Source organism: Bos javanicus, chromosome 11 (assembly GCF_032452875.1).
Source record: "Bos javanicus breed banteng chromosome 11, ARS-OSU_banteng_1.0, whole genome shotgun sequence".
In the NCBI taxonomy this organism is placed as follows: Eukaryota; Metazoa; Chordata; class Mammalia; order Artiodactyla; family Bovidae; genus Bos; species Bos javanicus.
The window spans coordinates 75,112,532-75,131,047 of NC_083878.1; the positions used below are offsets into that span (position 1 = coordinate 75,112,532).

The 18,516-nt window shown below is 50.1% G+C and overlaps 1 protein-coding gene across 2 annotated transcripts in view; it reads right to left on the reverse strand.

The window, feature by feature from the left end:
• Positions 1 to 744: 744 nt before the first annotated feature.
• Positions 745 to 18,516, reverse strand: part of KLHL29 (kelch like family member 29) — a 335,083-nt gene continuing 317,311 nt past the window's right edge. For both annotated transcript variants that reach the window (XM_061433195.1, XM_061433193.1), the window contains 6 exons: positions 15,856 to 16,054; positions 15,530 to 15,712; positions 15,141 to 15,321; positions 9,119 to 9,312; positions 8,644 to 8,788; positions 745 to 6,376 (listed from right to left, as the gene is read on the reverse strand). In XM_061433195.1, coding sequence (XP_061289179.1) covers positions 6,193 to 6,376; positions 8,644 to 8,788; positions 9,119 to 9,312; positions 15,141 to 15,321; positions 15,530 to 15,712; positions 15,856 to 16,054 — 1,086 coding nt within the window. In that variant the 3' untranslated portion in view covers positions 745 to 6,192. The remainder of the gene's footprint in view (positions 6,377 to 8,643; positions 8,789 to 9,118; positions 9,313 to 15,140; positions 15,322 to 15,529; positions 15,713 to 15,855; positions 16,055 to 18,516) is intronic.

Consider the following 18,516-nt stretch of genomic DNA (forward strand, 5'->3'; position numbering starts at 1 on the left):
TTACTGCCAGGAATGCAAAGTCCCCAGGGCTTAAACCCTTAGGGGACGGGGCTGATGGATTCTTTGGTGTCTAGGTTTGCACTAGCAGCGTCTAGCTTCTCCAAGAGTGATGGAATTCTATAACATAGTAAGTAAAAACCTTTTAACAAAACTATTGCTTCTTCAGTCAGTTGTAAACAGGGATGGATAAAGCAGAGCATAAAATTGTGGCCTTGCCTTTATACTTTTCATAACTCAAAACATTTTTCATGCTGTCAATAGAATCTGCTGCCACTACTCATCAAGGTTATGTGTCCTGTGGGGGAAATAGGAGGACATGGTCCCTGCCTGTAGAGAGCGTAGTGTTATTGACCTGGAGTGATCCACTCAAAGGCTGCTCTCACCTTTCATGAGGATAGATGCCGAAGGGACTTGCCAAGTGTTACCTAGAGGGCAGCAAAGCACAGGATTGTAAATTTTAGAAGATGAAAACAGATTTTTGGGTTGTCTAATTTTTGCCATCATATGGAAAAGGCGGGCTTCTTGGTCCTCATTTTAGGTCCTCAAGTCCCCATTTAGCAGTTTGACCTTCTACTCCTTGGGTGACAAGGTCATGGTGTGCCCTCTGGGGTGGAGGATGGTGCAGCCAGTACCAGCATTGTTCTCCACTTTACTTTACTCTCCCTGATTGGGGTTGGAAATCCTTAAGAGTTCACACAGAGTGAAGGCTCACAGGAGGAGTTTCAAATGAGCAGCAATAGTATCTTAGTCAGTGACCTTTTTTCTTCCCCTAACTCAAGTTTCCTGTGTGAAACCATAGTCTTCTGTGGAGGAAGCCAGTGTGCTACAAGAATCTTACCGGCCATTTCAAAAAACAATTGCTTCTAAAGAGGACTGGATTCGGCACAGAGCTAAATGCCTATCATATTCACAGAATTCTCTGTTTTCTACACAGGTTTCTGAGGTAGCTTGGGAAAGAGGAAGGAGCCTTAGTCTTAGAGCCATAAGAGCCACACAGTTGCAGACAGCCTTGAGGAGGCAGTGTGATGTAGCACAACCTCTCTGGAGGCCTTCTGAGTGGAGTTTGAATACTGATGTGCCTTAGACTGACTCTGCATCATGTCTGGAACCTGTGGTCTCACTGTCAGCAGGGATAACCATCCTCTGTAGGACTGTGATGAGTGTCAAATATAATAGTGTATGGAGAATACCTGGGGTCTAACTGTTACTGCACAGGTCACTCAAGTTTTTTGAGATTGTTTCCTCTTAAAGAGTGAAGATGAAGCCCTATGCCTTTTTGGGTAATTGAGAGGATAACATGAGATAATGGATGCAATTATGTTATAAAATATATAATTAGAGAAGATCTTCACAAGGACCTTGGTAACCTATTCCAGAGTTTTGCACAAATAGATGTTTTCTTTTGTTGAACTAGAAGTTTTTCTTCTTTATTATTGTCTTTTTCATCTTCCTTGACCTTCCAAGAACATAGAGAAGTATTGGTGTTCATTAGTTTTATGAAAATCTTCATGTACAGAAAGATATAATCCATTCACTTCTAGCCTTTAGGTTTAAAAAAACAAAACAGTCTTGATTATTACTGGAAATCTATTTTCTTATTTATAATTCTTTGTTACATTGTTCTGAACCCTTTCTAATTTCTCCATTGTTTATGGTGTCCAAGATAGAAATGATCTTTGAGAATTTCTCAGGCTAAATATAGGGGAAAGATTATTTTCTGTCCTTCATTCCTCATTAAAAATATACATGTGTATCTATATCTTTATTATAAAAATAAGGTCATCACTTTATATACATTTTGGAAAAGAGAAAGAACATTGTCCACAATTCCATCAGCTCAGTGAATAGTAGTTTTATGACTATACATCTGGTCATTTTAATATACATATTTTACATATTTTTGTGTATATGTATATAGCTTATATATTATTATATACATATCTTATATAACAATAGTCATATACAAATATGAATCTCGCTCCCCTCCTTCTATAGGGCTTCCCTCATAGATCAGTTGGTAAAGAATCCGCCTGCAATGCAGGATACCCTGGTTTGATTCCTGGGTTGGGAAGGCCCCCTGAAGAAGGGATAGGCTACCCACTCCAGTATTCTTGGGCTTCCCTTATGGCTCAGCTGATAAAGAATCTGCCTGCAATGAGGGAGACCTGAGTTCAATCCCTGGGTTGGGAAGACCCTTGGAGAAGGGAAAGGCTACCCACTCCAGTATTCTGACCTGGAGGATGCCATGGATTATAAAGTCCATGGAGTCACAAAGAGTTGGACATGACTGAGCAAATTTCACTTTCACTTCCCCCTCTTCTAGTGTTTTCTAATTGTAGCTGCTGTCCAGTAGAATTACGAGGATTTGATGCTTTAAGTGCTCAGTATGGTGTCTGACATATAGTTAGCATCAATAAATGAGAGCTAGTTGTTACATGACCTTTTCCATGGTTCACGTCATTTCCTGATGGATGCCCAGAAATGGATTTATGGATCAGGTACTCTTTAGCCTCTTGATACATGTCATCAGCCATGCTACTTTCTAAGAGCCATTTTAGTTTACGAAGCCCTTGGTGCTACCCAGGAGTTTCACTGCTCTTCACACGCCCTCCTCATCCCTGCCTTTTTTTTTTTTAAGGTTTGGGAAGCTAATTTAGTAAGTAAAGATGTGACCTCATTATTTAATAATTATCAATGTTGAACTTTTTTATTATGTTTCCTCTTTGCAAGGTCTATTCATGACCTGTTTAACAGTTGGAATCACTGAACAGTTTCTAATTGAATCACACAGGTTTTTTAATAAAGATATTAATCCTTTGTTGTATGGACTACAAATATTTTTACTGTTTTCTTCTTTTTCAGCTTTGAATTTTTTAAAGTTCTCATGCACACACACACACACACACACGCTGTGATTCATTTCCTGTCTGTGGCTGTCACAATAAATTTCCTCACCATCCATGCCAGGTCTGATGGTAAGAGACTCTCCCCATGGTTACATGGACACCTGATAAGCAGATATACATGTCTTTCATGGTAAGTACACAGACTCTTCATAGACCCAGAGAAAATATTTCCTTTGATTTAGGCAAATAGAGTAGAGAAGGAATGAGGTAACAAACTATTGCTTGGTTTTTATAATGGATTATCATTTCAGCTCTTCATGATTGATATCTACCAGATATTCTCCATCCTTTCCTCTAGGACTGATGTTACTGAGGGACCAGGGCAGATATTTTTGGCAAGTGTATGGTCCACTCATCATAAGCTGTCAGCTGAGTTCTTTGAGGACTCCCAGATCCCCTATCCCAACCCACCTTCTTCCGAATTTTTTTTTTTTTCTTGCAAGGAGACTGTAGGTCTTGGTGAGATTTGGGGATTAAGGGTATGGGGTTCTTCATGTGAGTGAAATGCTGGTAAATCTGCCTTCTCCTACGAATCCATTAAATCTAAACGTTTTCCCTGTAAGAGAGGGAGCAATCCTGTCTGGTGCTCTACACTTTTGCCCTGGGCTTTGTATGGGTGTCCTTAGTAGAGCAAAGTCACTCTATTCAACAGATTAGAGAACAGCCTATGGTAGGACTGAAGAAGGCAGGGAGGCCACCCTGACTAGATTTTAGGATGGAAGGCACAGCTTGTTCTTCTGGAGGAGGTATTTTGTATCTCAGGCTGATGAAGTGGAGTTGCCATGTGGGTTTGGCACAGTCCTCCAAAAGGGTCTTGGGCACAAGAATCAGACCAGGGGAAAGCTGACCTTGAAGCTTTCAGTTGCACAGGTATAATAAGAGCACTTAGACTGGGGACTTCTCTGGTGGTCCAGTGGTTAAGATACCCTGCTCTCAGTGCAGAGGCCATGGGTTCAATCTCTGGTCAGGAAATTAAAGACCCCACACGCAGTACAGCCAAAAAAAAAAAAAAAAAAGCATTTAAACTGAAGGGAGATCCTCAGAGTCAGTGCCAGAGTGTTTGCAAGTCCCTTTCAACTTTGACTTTAATTGTCCTTGATTCTTGACTTTCAGCTCTATACATTCCCTCGCTAAGGAGTCCTATCTTTTCTGATCACCAAGATCTGCATTTGAGTCTGTGGCAGAGCCCAGACAGCTGATAGGAGAGGCAACACAGGCCTGCACCGGGTTGCTCATCTTGGGGTCAAGGACGGTGGCACACAGAGGCATTCCATTGGCTTCCGAGTCTAGATCTATAAATATATTTATTATAATATAACAAGAACTTAACAATAAACATATACTATGTACAATACCATTACAGAGAACCCTGTTTTATATCATTCACAGAAATAGCCAGTTTTGCTCCAGTGTGATAGATGAGGAGAGAAACGGGATTTCAATGTCATCTGTGTTGAGTCTCGCTGACCACTAGCACCTCCTTTGGAGGCAGACGCTCACCAACGCTGACATCCGCCCTGCCCCAGGCAGTTAGACACTTGTGCTCCAGTCCTTGGGTTCACACTTGCACCCTGTTTGACATAAATACTTTAAATGACATACAACGTATGTAGTTTTGTGCTTATTACTTTTTTAAAAGAATAAATAATATTAAAAACTGCATAACGAAGCTTGGTATCTTGTCCAAGTGGGAGCCACCCTTGTAGTGCGAGAAGTTGATGCCCAACACTGGGACCTTGTGTCATCAAATACTGAAAGATGGAACGCGCGTCCTGTCCTTTTCTCCTTAGAAATGGTTTTCACGATGAGATGACGGCAAGTCGACTTCCCAGATATAAAAATGGTAAATGTGTATTTGGTACCAACTTCGACTCAACAGCGCAGCAGTGGCGGCCGCATCCTTCATGCCCTGGAATGGAAACTGGTCACCGTGTGAGGTTTGAGGGTCTGAGGACTAGCGGGAAGGCCTTTCTCTGAGCCACGGGGTGGCCTCCCCTCAGGGCTCCCCTTGCTCGGGTTAAGATGCTACTAGAAGAGCGGTTCCGCTCTCACCCGTCAGGTTTTGCCTGTCATGGCTCGTCTGAGAAGGCTGTCCCCATCCTGAGAGCTCTTTGTGGCAGGTGCCTTAATATATAGCTATAAATATCAAAAATAGTCTCCTGTGCTTTGTAGACATGTATTCTCCCCCCTTCCCTTCCAGCCTGGCCCGGGTCCTCAGCTTTACCTCATGGAGGGAGCTGGCCTGGTGTTGAGAGCCAGAATCGGTTACCTTCCGGAACAGTCATCTTTCCTTGACAATGCCTCCATGAGGCATGGCTTTTACAGGGCTGTCTGGGAGTTACTTTTTCTAAAAATAAAATGGGGGCTTTCACCACCCCAGCCCCCCAGGAGAGATCCTCTATTCTGCACATAGAAAAATTGGAGCAAATGCCCCACTCTGGCACTACCTACAAAGAGCTTTGGGAATTCCCACATTATCCCTCTTGAGGCCGCCTCCTTCTCTCGGTACTTAAAAATAGCCTTTTTGTTTATCAAGAAAATGCCTTGGAAATCTAAATAATTCATATTGGATAAGAGAAAGCTAGCACAATCACCTTGTCCTTCTCCAGCAAAAACACGGTAGAAAACCCTGTGAAGGGACAGACGGCTGTCCCCAGCTCTCCCCACGGTGGCCCTGCCCCAGTCACATCAGGCTCCACGTGGTGGCTGGACTTATCGACCCAGTAGGGACTGGTGGCCTCCTTGGCCTCATGTCCCCATAACGTAGTATTGTCCCTTGTTTTCCCTTGGCCACTGAAAGTGTAGATTTGTTTAAAACAAAAGTAGGAATCAAAGTGGTAAGGACACTTTGATCTTATTCCAAAAGAGCCTGACGTCTAATATTGTCAGAGGATGACTGATCTATGGTTGGCTGGGGGTCAAGCTTGCTCTGCAGGAAGGAAAAGACAGCTGCTCTCTCCCAGGTGGAAAGTTATGTGAGACTCCATTGCATGGGGCCAAGCGAGCGCCTCCGTTCAGAGCAAGTGCCCCTGCAGGAGCGCTGAGGCCTGGCTCGCTCACTGGGAGGGTTGTGGTTCCTGCTGCCTGGAGGCCACTCCTTCTTGTCCCCCCAAAGGCGAGGATGATTTCCTACATTCAATGTAGAGAGTATTCAAAATGTCCAGCGCAGTGAGTTCCTTGATTGGGTTGGTCGGCCTCTTATCGGTGTTGCTGAAAGTCGATCTTTGTGAGTAGCATTTGCCTCACCAGACGTGTCCACAGTCTTGGTGTGGGCTTTCCGCTGATGTCAGCCGCTTTGGATATATTTCTTTATTACGACACAGCCGTGTCTGAACACAGGGCAGGGCATGTGGGGGAGGAGGGTCCACGTGTTGGTTGCAGGCTCATAGGCTTCCATGTTGCCCAGGGCTGGCCCCTCACTGCTAACAATGCCTCCGGTTGCATAAATCTTGCCGTCAAGCACCACGGCGCTGTCAGAGAAAGCAGGGAGAGACTTAGCCATTGGGGATCCCCCCTGGGACCAGGAGACAGAGCCCTGTCCTGTTGCTGGCTGCCTCTCCCCTTTTGCAAAAGTACTATGGGATCTTGAGGACTTCCCTGGTTGTCCAGTAGATATGGCTTCATGCTCCCAAATGTGGGGGACCCAGTTTCAATCCCTGGCCAGGGAACTAGATTCCACATACTGCAACTGAAAACCCTGCATGACTCAAGGAAGACTGAAGATCCTTACATGCTGCAAGTAAGACCCAGTGCAGCCAAGTAAATAAGTAAAAATAAATTTTAAGAAGAAAAAAGTCCTATGGGATCTTGCTGCTCTTCTTTGCCCTCTGACCTAAGCTGGTATAAGAAAAACACCTCTCTTCCAGGACCAATCAGGATGCCACGCTATACTACCCTCCGGCTGCGGGTGACACTGATGCCTACTGGGCAGCCCGGGGCCTGTGCATCTGACTCAGATTGGCTGGGAGACTCTATGTACAGGTGCTCAGCTGAGGTCACGGGTCTCTACACAGCATCTTGGTGTTGCCAGGACAGAGCTTTCCTACCACTCAAGTCCAGCTGGAAACATGACTCACTAGAATGGTAGTAGACAGGGTGTAAGGAGCTAAACCATAACTGAGTATGGGCTACTCGAACAGGAATTTCACCCTGGCCGAGGGGCTCAGAGCCAAAGCTTGCTGCTGTGATTTCTTCACACATGTGACCTTGTGCTGCTGCCTGCACGTGGCCACCAGGGCCTAGTGTGCTCCCAACATCACCATGGCGGCCGGGGTGCCTACCCTGTGGCACACTCACTGGCTGGGTCCTGCCGTCTTGGGCAGCTCCTTGCTCTTCCGCACTGAATCCCTTACTGTGGATCTCAGCTACCCCTTCACACAGATGGCCACCCCTGTGCTTCCAGTCCGAGTTCCCTCATCTCAGTTAATGGCTGTTTCTCTTGGCCATCCCCTGACATTGAGCAGATGCGCTTCCTAAGTCACCACCCATTTCTGAAAGCCTGAGAGCCTTGACACAACCTGTGTGTCTAGATTTCTTCCCAGATTCTGGAGCTCCCAGCCTTCTCTCTCACAGCTCCGTGCGGTCTGGGCCCTTCACACTTCTCCCCCTGTGGCATATCCTGACCTTGCTTCCAGTGTAAGACTCAGCTTAAATCTCCCCTCAGGCGTCGTCTCTCCACACTCACTTTTACTCTCCAGTGAGGCATGGGAGTCCCCTCACCCACAAGGGGTGCCCACACCCTGACTGTCTTGATCACAGGACAATATTGTCAGAGTTACCATGGACATGGCCATCACGTAGGATGTGAAAGAGGGCTCAAGAACTGTGACATCATCATATTAACAGGAACTAGGCACTCATCTGGTCCAAGGGCCCATTTATAGCTAGAACTTCCCCAGAGAGAGGACGTTTTTTCCCTGAGGTCACATAACATGTTACTAGTGGATCGTCACTTTCCTGGCCATGCCAACAAACAGCGGGCACTCAGTAAATGCTTTTCCCACACTGAGGGCCAGGGGTCACCTCTAGGAGTCTTCAGGAAGGCTTTGTATGGAAAGGCTGCAAATGGAGTCTCTGGGACCCCTTTAGTTTCCTTATTCCTCTCAGTCCGGGGAAGGATGGGGCTGGAAGAGCACAGTGTGCACCTCACTGCCCAGAGTGGTTAAGGTTTGGGACCAGAGCATCCTAGGAACCAGGCCACACTCTGACCTCTACCTCTCTCTTCCTGCGGGGTGGTCTGGTCTGGGTGTGTTTCTGCCCAGGCAGCTTCGGGGCTCCAGAGCAGCCGTGCCTTGTGCCTCACTGGGTCCAGCTCCAAAGATCCATCAGGATCATACGTGTCGTCAGGGCATAAACCACCGTCATCCCATGTAGGGTATCCATAGCTTGGGGTGAGCACTACCTCTCATCTGTGACCCAGCAGGCAGGCCTGAGGAGGGAAAACCTCACAACACCACCCTCTCCTCTCGCTGAGAGAAGGTGAGGCCTTAAGGACCCAGGGCTCTTGGAAGCCTTTCCTGTGCAGCTTTGATGTGGGGTGGTCTGCTGGAGCCCAAGGGTTGGGCTTCTGGGCCAGGGGCTGCCCTGGGGTGCTTTTCGCTCTGCTCTGCATGAACACCCACACCCACGGTGCTGCTTTGGCCTGGGCACCGCCTTGGTCACAGGATGGTGGTCCGTCATCTGCACCAACCCCTCCTGCTGTCCCTCCCCCTGACTTCCTTGCTTCCCGCCCCCTCACCTGCAGAACTGGCGAGAGTGATTCATGTTGGGGCCGGCCTTGATGTTCCCTTTGTCTGGGTCGTAGATGGTGGTGGCTCTGGCATAAGCCCCACCCAGGATGAAAACGAAGCCGTTGAGGGTGACGGCCGGAGCATACTTGTTGTCTGCCGGGAGAGCAGGGCAAGGGACAGGTCAGGGTCCTCTGCTCGGCCTGCAGAGACCTCCAGCATCACTGGGTAGCCTGAGGACTGAGCTGGGGCCAGGAAGCTCCTGGCACGGGCCAATTGGCCCTTTGTCTGGGTAGCGGGAGCTGCAGCTGCACCTAGGCTGGGGGTTCACCTCCCCACATTCCCCTTCTGCCCCCCAGCCCAGACTTGGGTCTGCAGAACCCTTGGGCTCAGCTGGATATCTGGGCTTGGGATAGTGAGACTGAGTAAATCAATGGGGTGGGGCTGCTGCCCTGGTCTTGGGCCGAGGAGACAATTGGTTCTCACCAATCATCGGGGACTCGATGAAACTCCATGTGTTGGTCTGTGGGACGTAAGATTGGAGGACGCCCGCAGCTCGGCCTGCCTCGTTCACGCCCCCAAACACATAGATCTTCCCACCACACACGGTGGCTGCTGCTGAGTGCACTGCCTTGGGCAGAGGGGCTACCGCCTCCCATTGGTTGGTGATGGTGTCGTACCTGTTGAGAGAGGAGAATAGGCGCCCAGAATCAGAGATGGGCCTCGTGCAGGGCAGGGGCCCCAACCAAGGCAGCAGACATGGGGGAGCTCTACCGTCTTCTTTCTGCCCTGGGTGTAACTGGAGATCACAGAGTTAGGGGCACTTGGGGTGAGTCACTCAAGACCACCCAGAATTTTCCCAACCCAGCCCTCTCTGCCTTCCTCCTGAACCTCAGGGAGCTCTTGTCTATCTGCTGAAACCTCTGTGCAGACTTTTATCTTCCTTCCTTTACTCACACTGGGCTCCCTAGCTTCCAGGCCCGCAGTCCTCTCTGTCCAGCTCAGTCCTGCTCTTTTCTTCTCCAGTCCTGCACTGGGCATCTCCCATGGACTGAAATATACCCACCTGTGACCTGATGCTGGGAGGGATTGGGGGCAGGAGGAGAAGGGGACAACAGAGAATAAGATGGCTGGATGGCATCACCGACTCGATGGACATGAGTTTGAGTAAACTCCGGGAGTTGGTGTTGGACAGGGAGGCCTGGTGTGCTGCAATTCATGGGGTCGCAAAGAGTCAGACACGACTGAGCGACTGAACTGAACTGAACTGAACTGATGGACTGAAAACTGGGGAAATAGTGGCCTGGCCCAAAGAAGAACGTGGGAATAGAAGGAGAGGTGAACTGAGACAGTGCAGTGTGAATCACTGTCTTAGTTTGGGGAGTTGCCTAGGATGCCTCAGGGTGTCTGGGCAGAGGGGGCACTACTCATAGGATAGGCAACCAAAGTTGGGAAGGTTTGGGAAGGAGGATGCGTTTGTCTTTTCTTCCCGAGGAGTTTAAAGTATCTGCGGGTAGGAATTTGGGGATGTGCAGGGGCAGTCAGTATTTTGGTCTGGATTAAATATTCAGCTTTGGGATCATCAGCATGTAGATGGAAATTGAAGGCAAGGGGGTTCACAGGGAATATGTGTGGTGAAGATGGGCTGAGGACACTGGGGAGATGCCAGCCTATAGAGGGGAGCTGAGAGGGGTCTGAGAGGAGTGGTGGTGTGACAGAAGACAAAGCTGCAGCATGGCGGATGTGATGGGAGGTCAGGAAGTCCCCAGCAGGTCACTGGTGGTGTGTCGAGGGCACATGATGTGAAACAGGAAGTGCAGGGTTATTTGTGTATGGAGGAGGAAGTGGGAAGCCAGGCAGTGGAAATGGCTGGTGGAGACATCTCTTGGGTGAAAATTCGCTGGGAAGATGGGCCAAGAATGTGGGACTTAGAAGGGACTGCTAAGAGGTATTGTCCGTGATATGCTGATAAACTGTAAAAACCAGGGAAGAAAGTCCTGGTGTGTAGCCTTTGCTGATTTCTGTGATGTAAATTCATGACTGATTTCAGGCTACCAATAGGACATCACTGACTGTGAGGCTGGGAAGAAAGACCGAGAAGCACCCCAGGACACGGAATCTCCTTCACATACAGAGGCAGTGGACACATAGAGTACAGGCAGCGGTAAAATGGAGTAAAAAATTAGATAGTGGTGAATTTTGAGTATGAATTGCCTTTGTTTTTAAATTAGTTCTAAGTTTATAAGACAAGTTTTATTTTTTTATTTTATTTATTTGCCACATGGCTTGTGGGTTTGCGGGATCTTAGTTCCCTGACCAGGGATTGAACCTGTGCCCTCAGCAGTGAAAACATGGAGTCCTAACAACTGGACCACCAGGGAATTCCCTATATGACTTAATTTTTAATAATATTTGTAGCTAACAATTGACATGCAGAGTTCCTGAAGATTTAAGCATGGGCTCCCATGAACCAGTATGAACCAGCTCCAGCACAGCACAGGTTTTGTTTTACTTTTGGAGGGGAGGTTTGATTGTGTCTACATGCTAATAGGAAGGAGCCAAGTGGATAATGAAAGATGAGTTATATATAAGAAAAAGGGGAGAGCTGGTGATCAGGGGCTCCTGGCACCTGGATGCAGATTGGATCCACAATGGAAAGGAAAGTGGTGGCCATTTAGGCATGAGGGAGGAAGTCAAGGATGGCATGAGTGTCAAGGTAGACGCAAGAGTGATGGCAGGAAGAGGATAGAGTTCTTGATTGATGGCTCCAATTTCTCTGTGAAGCAGGAGTAAAGTATTGAAGGAGTCTGCAGGGTAAGAGCCTTGAGGGGAGAAATGAAGGTGGGAGACACACGCTGTCGAGAGTGGGAGAAGTGGTTGACAAGGGACACTCGAAAAGATGCCCTGTACTGTGAAGATCCAGTAGAGACTGGAAGATTTCAATTCATAGTGGAGCCAGTCTCCAAGATCATGGGATTTTCTCATGCAATCAGCCCTAGGGGGCAGGTGTGGAGATGGTAAAGGGTTGGACTGAACAGATCTGCAGGATGTGTGGTGCAGGACAAAGTGGCAAAGTCAGAGGATGGAGACGTGATGGAATGTGAGTTCCAGGCAGGACGGGGGAAACCATGAGAACAGGTAGCAGCTGATGGCAAGAGTAGACTTGGTGTTGAGCAGACTGGCCACTGAACTGGGATTGGTGAGGTCTTTCTTCCTGGGGAAGCTGTGTCTGTCCGTTGTTCCCTGAGGGCTGCTCTCACAAGCATTCTCTCTGGATCTTTCATTCACAGCTCACAGTTCACTGTGCTTTGGAGGTCTCTGGACCCAGGGCGGGACCTCCATCGTGGGCTTGCTGCACCGCCACATGGGATTCCCCCAGGACACCTTTCCTGGGAGGCACACTTTTCCTGTGAGCCTCCTGGGGGCACGAGTCATTGCACAGTCACAGCTCTGTGACCCAGGAAGACAGTCCTTCCTCCAGGTGCCCCTGGCTGTGGAGACATCCAGCTTGCACAGACTTCGGGATTTGAGAAGAGGCTCCAGCACCTTGAAGGGCAGCAGGAGCTGATTCAACGAAGGCCCAAACGAACGATATGTGGCTAATGGGAGATGGAATAAATAGGAGATATGCCTTTTGGGACAGTGTCAGAAGTTTGGATATCTGTTTTTTAAGTCAATGTGGCAGAGATCCAAAGAGCTCCTGCATAAGGAGCTGGGAGACAGTGGAAGGTTATGTGGCTGTTAGTCTTCAGGCTTTCTGTACAATGGCACCTTCCGCCAAACGCAATGTTCTCGTTATTCCAGGTGGCTGATTGCCAAGCCACCAGCCCTCCATCAACTCAATCTGTCAGCTTCCTGCTTGGGAAGGATATGCTAATGACATGCAAATAACCCCGCGGAGTGAGGCACTCCGCTATCATTTATCCAGTAACCACAGCTACTGCAATATATGGCCATAAAGTATTAGACCCGGTTATTTATATAATGATATAATACAGGTTTGTCTATGACACTGTTGTTTTAATCTATAATTATATAATCTTGCTCGAGTCCTGTAATGCCGTAATGTAATGTAATTATCATGCGCCATACATCTCATTCATTATCGATAGAAGAGCGATTTGTACCATTAGTGCTTCCTGGGGAACAAAGTGTCTTCATGTCTGTCCCCGTTCCCCTGACCCTCCTGTCACCCAGAAGTTTCCGTCATCGCCACTGTGTGAAGATTGACCAAAGGAGATCCAGCTCTGTTCCCTGGGAAGCTGTGGGCATCCCTCCATGTACCCTCCTCCCAGGGGTCTTCAGGTCTGCATCCTGTCCCTACAAGGACAGTTGACAGATACCAGTGGGCTGGGGAAGGGGCTCAGGGCACCATGCCCTGGACTGCTCCTTGATCTCCGGGGGTCCCAGGGGGGTCTTGTTCCTTCTGTGCCCCAGCTGATGTTTCATAGCAGAACAAAGGCTGAGCCAGCCACCAAGGCAGTCTGATATCGGCTGCTCCCGAGCATTGGAGCACTGCTCCTGGGCCCGATGGGAGTGGAGCCTGTCCCCGCTCTTGGTGCATTTGATCCTTGAACAAATCCCTGTATTTATCAACAAGTATAAGTTTGCAAAATGAGTAATCAGCATCTTAGGAGATTAAAAATAGCTGACAAAAGCAAGACAGGATGACAGATCTAGCTCAGTTTACTCCTACATAGAAAATGTCTCCTTTTCATGTGTTTATAGTGGATGACAAACGACTGGAAGCTGGTGCTTCCGGAAAGCTTGGGGCTTGACGGGCGTGCAGTGGGTCCCACAGAAGGCTGTCAGCACCAGGGCTGACCCAGGTTCAACAGCAGTATTAATATCTTCATAATCACACAGGGATTCCCCATTATCTCCAAATCAATATGACAATTAAATGTTACTGAGCCATCTCTGGGCTCCACTTGGGGGAGTTAAAAGCCCACAGTGAACATCCAGAGCCTGTGTCACTCTGAATCTGTCTCTGCTGTAACATTTGTCAAATGTCCAATTAGCCACCAAGGGGAAAAAGACAAATTGAGGGGTTTGTGTGACTCCACAAGCAATAAGCTGTCACAGGGGGGAAGATGTGCTTTCCGTGGGAGTCAATGTTGTAGGCCAGGATGGTGGGCTAGGCTGTGGGATCCTGTGAGTGTGCTCAGTCATGTCCAACTCTTTGCAACCCTTTGGACTGTAGCCCTCAGGCTCCTCTGTCCATGGGATTCTCCAAGCAAGAATACTGGAGTGGGTTGCCATGCTCTCCTCCAGGGGATCTTCCTGACTAAGGGATCAAACCCAAGTCTCCTGAGGCTCTTGCATTGCAGACAGACTTTACCTGCTGAGCTGTTTTAGAAGCCCCTAGGGTGTGGGAAGAACAAGGGAAAGGACTCCAGTAATCTTAGCTGTGAACCCCCTGGGCTGAAACTGGAGGCCAGCTCAGACAAACTTGCCACTCTCTAGGTCACTAGATCCTGGGAAAGCAGGTCTGCACTGCTGACTGCTGCTGACTCACAAAGCTGCTGGAGCTCTTCCTGCAGCTTCTCTCCAAGGTATCTGTTGCTCAAAGACAAAGACTATTTCTACCCGGAAAAATGCCCTCCTCTGGCCTCTGGCCCTCCTGCCTGTGCCAGATCCCTGTTCTAGGTGAGGCCAGATTTGAGGAAGCCAGCCCAGGACTTCCAGCAGAGGGCAGGCTTTATACACACGACTTCTGTAGAGAGTTCTAGAGAATTGGCCAGGCCTGTGTGCAGTGACCCTTTCCTGTGTTATTACTACAAGCAGATTTCCCAGGATGTGTGGGATGGAGGGAGGAAGGGAGTATCCCTGGGGTGTCACCTCCGCTTGGTAGGGACATGGCAGTCACATTTGGATGATGGTTCCAGCTTAGCCCTGCATACATGCTCAGTCATGTCTGACTGTTTGTGACCCTATGGATGGTAGCCCACCAGGCTCCACTGTCCATAGCATTCTCCAGGCAAGAACACTGGAGTGGCTTGCCATGTCCTCCTCCAGGGGATCTTCCTGATCCGGAGACTGAACTTGCATCTGCCTGTGTCTCCTGCAGGCAGGATATTGTGTGCTATAGGCGGATTCTTTACCCACTGAGCCACCTGGGAAGCCCCTCGCTTAGCCCGACATCCCAGCACATCTCTGGGCTGCTGCTTCCAGTCCTAGTAAGCTCCCTAATTGCCTGGTCAGGACAGCAGCAGGCCCACCCTGAGCTTTTTCACCACTGGATCTCATGCCTCCAGCTTGTTTGTCCCCCTGATTGGGACAAGAGTGCCCTGTCTCGGTGACTGGGCAGCTTGTCACTCTTCCTGCTTCCACCCTACCATCCCGATTCTTCTCCCTCTGCTGGGCAGGAAGAGCCTGGACAATGGCCTTTAAATGTCCAGCCTCCAGTGGGTCTTAATTGGGTAGGGGTTGAGGAGGAGAAGCAATGTGCATTTTAACTCTTGGGGGACATTAGAGGATGCCCATGTCATGACCTTGGCCTCATTACCTCTCCACGTGGTCCACGTTGCCTGCCACGCCGAGTCCCCCGAGGGTGTAAATCTTCCCGTCGTATACAAGGCTGTTGTGCCGACAGCGGGGGACCGTCATCCTGGAGACGAGGTTCCAGTTATCGAGCAGGGACATGTAGCACCAGACATCGGCCAGCGTCACCCCTGATTCCATCCCACCTGTGGGCAGTACGGGAGGGAGGTCCAGAGAGTGGGCAGGGAGTGAGGAAAGGCCCATGGCCGGGGGGCCCAGCCCCGGGGGCAGGAGGAGGCTTCACGTGCAAAGTGGACACTTCTGGGCCTTGTGTCTTCCTTAGCCATGGTGTGGGGAGAGGACCCCCGGGGAAGTCTGTGCCCTGTGCCCAGCCCAGCCCTGAGGGGGCCTCACCTGAGAGGTAGATGTTGTCCCCGGCACTCACTACACTGAAGAACTCGCGGTCATAGAAAGGCAGTGAGGCCAGCGGGTACCACTTGTTGTTCTGTGGGTTCCAGCAGGTGACAGCCACCAGCGAGCGCTGGGTCATCCCCACCATCTGACGGCCCCCCACCAAAACGATGACCTCGGCCACACCTGCAGGGACACGGAGGGGCACCCTTGGGACAGCCTGACGCAGTGTCAGCATCTGTGCCTGTTGCCTCCTGGGGGAACCCACCCAGAGTTGGGCTGACGACAGGGCACCTGCTTTGGGGGGTTTGGGGCAGGTCCTGCCATACCTGCGGAGAGGCGGGGCCGCGTTCGGGGCGTCTGCATCTCCTGGCGGGCGTGGGGCAGCATGTGGTAGCGTTTGGCCTCGTTGACCAGGTCCCGACACGCTTCTGATGACTTGATCAGCTCCTCGTTGTCCACCACGTTGAGCAGGTAGCTGGGGTGAATGAACGGGAGGCGGACCACCGCCAGCAGCTCCGCTGCATACTGCGAGTTCAAGGAGACACGGGATCTTCTTAGATCATAAGGTGGCACCACCTCATGTGAGTCGTATTGAGAAGGGAGAAAGGAGGGATGTGGGGCTGAGTGCAGGGATAATTCTCATCTGCATTTGGCTTGGGAGTGCTGACCCTGCTCACCCCAGCCAAGATAGAGATCGTGGGAGCTCCCAGCAGCTGGAGGCAAGAAGGGAACCCAGGGAGAGGTCTCCACGCTGGGGCTGACCCTGGGGTGGACCACCCTTTGGTCTCTTGAGCACCTCCTTCCTGCCTCTTCCTCCCAGGTCATGGGCCTCTGTTTCATACCAGGCTGCAGGGGACCAAATGAGGATTCTGATCCTCAAAAAGGTGTGTGTGGGGGCAGAAACTCAGGAACAGGTGGGAAGGCCCGGGAGAGCTGATTGTGATCATTAAGCTTGCAAGTCATGACCATTCCAACCTGTGCCTCTCCCCCTCACCAGCAAACCCCTGGAGTGGCACCCCATTGGACCCCACCCCTGAACTGAAGGCTTTTCACTGACTGATTTGAATCCCCCTCTTGTCTGGCAAACTCTTTGCTCATCGCTGTAGTTTCAACAAACAAGTATTGGTGACCACTCTATGCCATTCACTGAGTTTGTTTTTGGGGATGCAAAGGCCAGTACGACCCAGTCTCTGACCTCCAGGTGTACACAGTTTCGTGGCGGGGAGAGGATCCATCACATCAAAGGACTCTTCCCAAAGAAGAGTCTATGAGGGGTGGTGGGGATGTGGGAGAGGAGGCTCCCCAGAGTGAGTGATGTCTGAGCCTGCTGTGGAAGGATTGCTGACTTCTCCAGGCCTAAGGTGAAGGACAGGGAGGCCATTCAAAGCACACACAGAGGCACTGGAGTCTGAGAGAGCATGGTGGCGCATTTGGAGGGACCTCTGGAGCTTATTGGGACTCCCCTGGTGCCTCAGCAGTAAAGAATCCACCTGCAGTGCAGGACATGTGAGTTCGATCCCTGGGTCTGGAAGATCCCCTGGAGGAGGGCATGGCAACCCACTCTAGTATTCTTGCCTGGAAAATCCCCTGGACAGAGGAGCCTGGCAGGCTACAGTCCATATGTGTCTAGCAGAGTTGGACACGACTAAAGCAACTCAGCACACACACGGAGTTTTTTCTTGTTGGATGCAGAAGCCTTCCATTGAGGGGTTGGGTAGCAGACAGGGAGAAACAAGACTGGAGAGGTGAGCTGGGTTCTGGCCTCTGCTGACCTCAGGCTTGGCTTGCTAAGGGCTGTGTAGTGCTTCCTGCAGAGTGGATGAGGGCACTCATGAGGAGTTTAATTTTTTTAATTTTAAAAAATTTTATTAAAATTTTTTTTTTGGCCACACTGCTTGGCATGTGGGATCTTAGTTCTCGGACGAGGAATGGCCCTGCATCTCCTGCAGTGGAAACGTGGAGTCCCAACCATTGGATCACTAGGGAATTCCCTCATGGGGGTTTTAAACAGAAAAACCACAGGACCAAACATGTTCCTAGGAAGACCAGCAGGCTGCAGGGATGGGAATGAATTTGAAAGGAGGAGACTGAAGGCAGGGAACCCTCTCAGGAGACAATTGTGGTCACCTGGTGAGATCAGGGGGCCGGGAATGAAGAGAGAGAACTTGGCCCTGGTAAGAGGAGGCAGCCATGGCAGCAATGTGTGGCCACATGGAGGTGGAAGGTGTGGGAGGACTTGGCTTCTGCCGTGGTTAGAGGGCAGAACTGCTATAAGGAACCCAAGAAGACGGGTAGGTCTGGGGGTTTATGAATGAGAGGGGCTTGGGAGACACTGGGTGGAGGGGTCCTGTAGACAATCAAAGGCAGAGGTCTGGGCTGGAGGCAGATCTGGGGGTGGTGGTAGATGGTGGTGGTCACTATTACAGTGGCCTAACTTGACTTCCTTCCTCTGAAAATGAATCCTGCTCCATCCCCACCTGGTAGGTCAGAGGACTGCCTTCTCCTTCTCAGAGGGCCAGGAGAAGGGGCCAGCCATCTCTGCATCCTGCGTGCACTTGATGCTGTGGATCCAGTCCCTGCCCTATCCCTCCTTCCCTTGTGCCTCTTCTTGCTCCATGTGCCAACAAAGTAGCCTGTCATCTGTCACTCAGCTGCCTCAGCTCTTGCTGGGCTCCCGTCTCCCTGCCCCGTTTTCCCATCCGTGCTTTCTAGGTGGACTCTGAGCTCTCCTAAGAGCCACCTGCGTGTCTGCACTAACTGTGGGGGGCTCCTAGCACTTTGGAATCCAGGCAGTCCCGCTCAAAGCACGGATCCCAAATTCATTCCCATCCCTGCAGCCTGCTGGCCTTCCTAGGAACGTTTGTTCCTGTGGTTTCTCTGTTTAAAACCCCCATGAAGGAATTCCCTAGTCAGCTGGAGATCCCTGGGGCTGTGCTTGACCTCCTGTGACTCAGGGGCTCTCTTGGGGATCACGCCCTGCCCTTCTG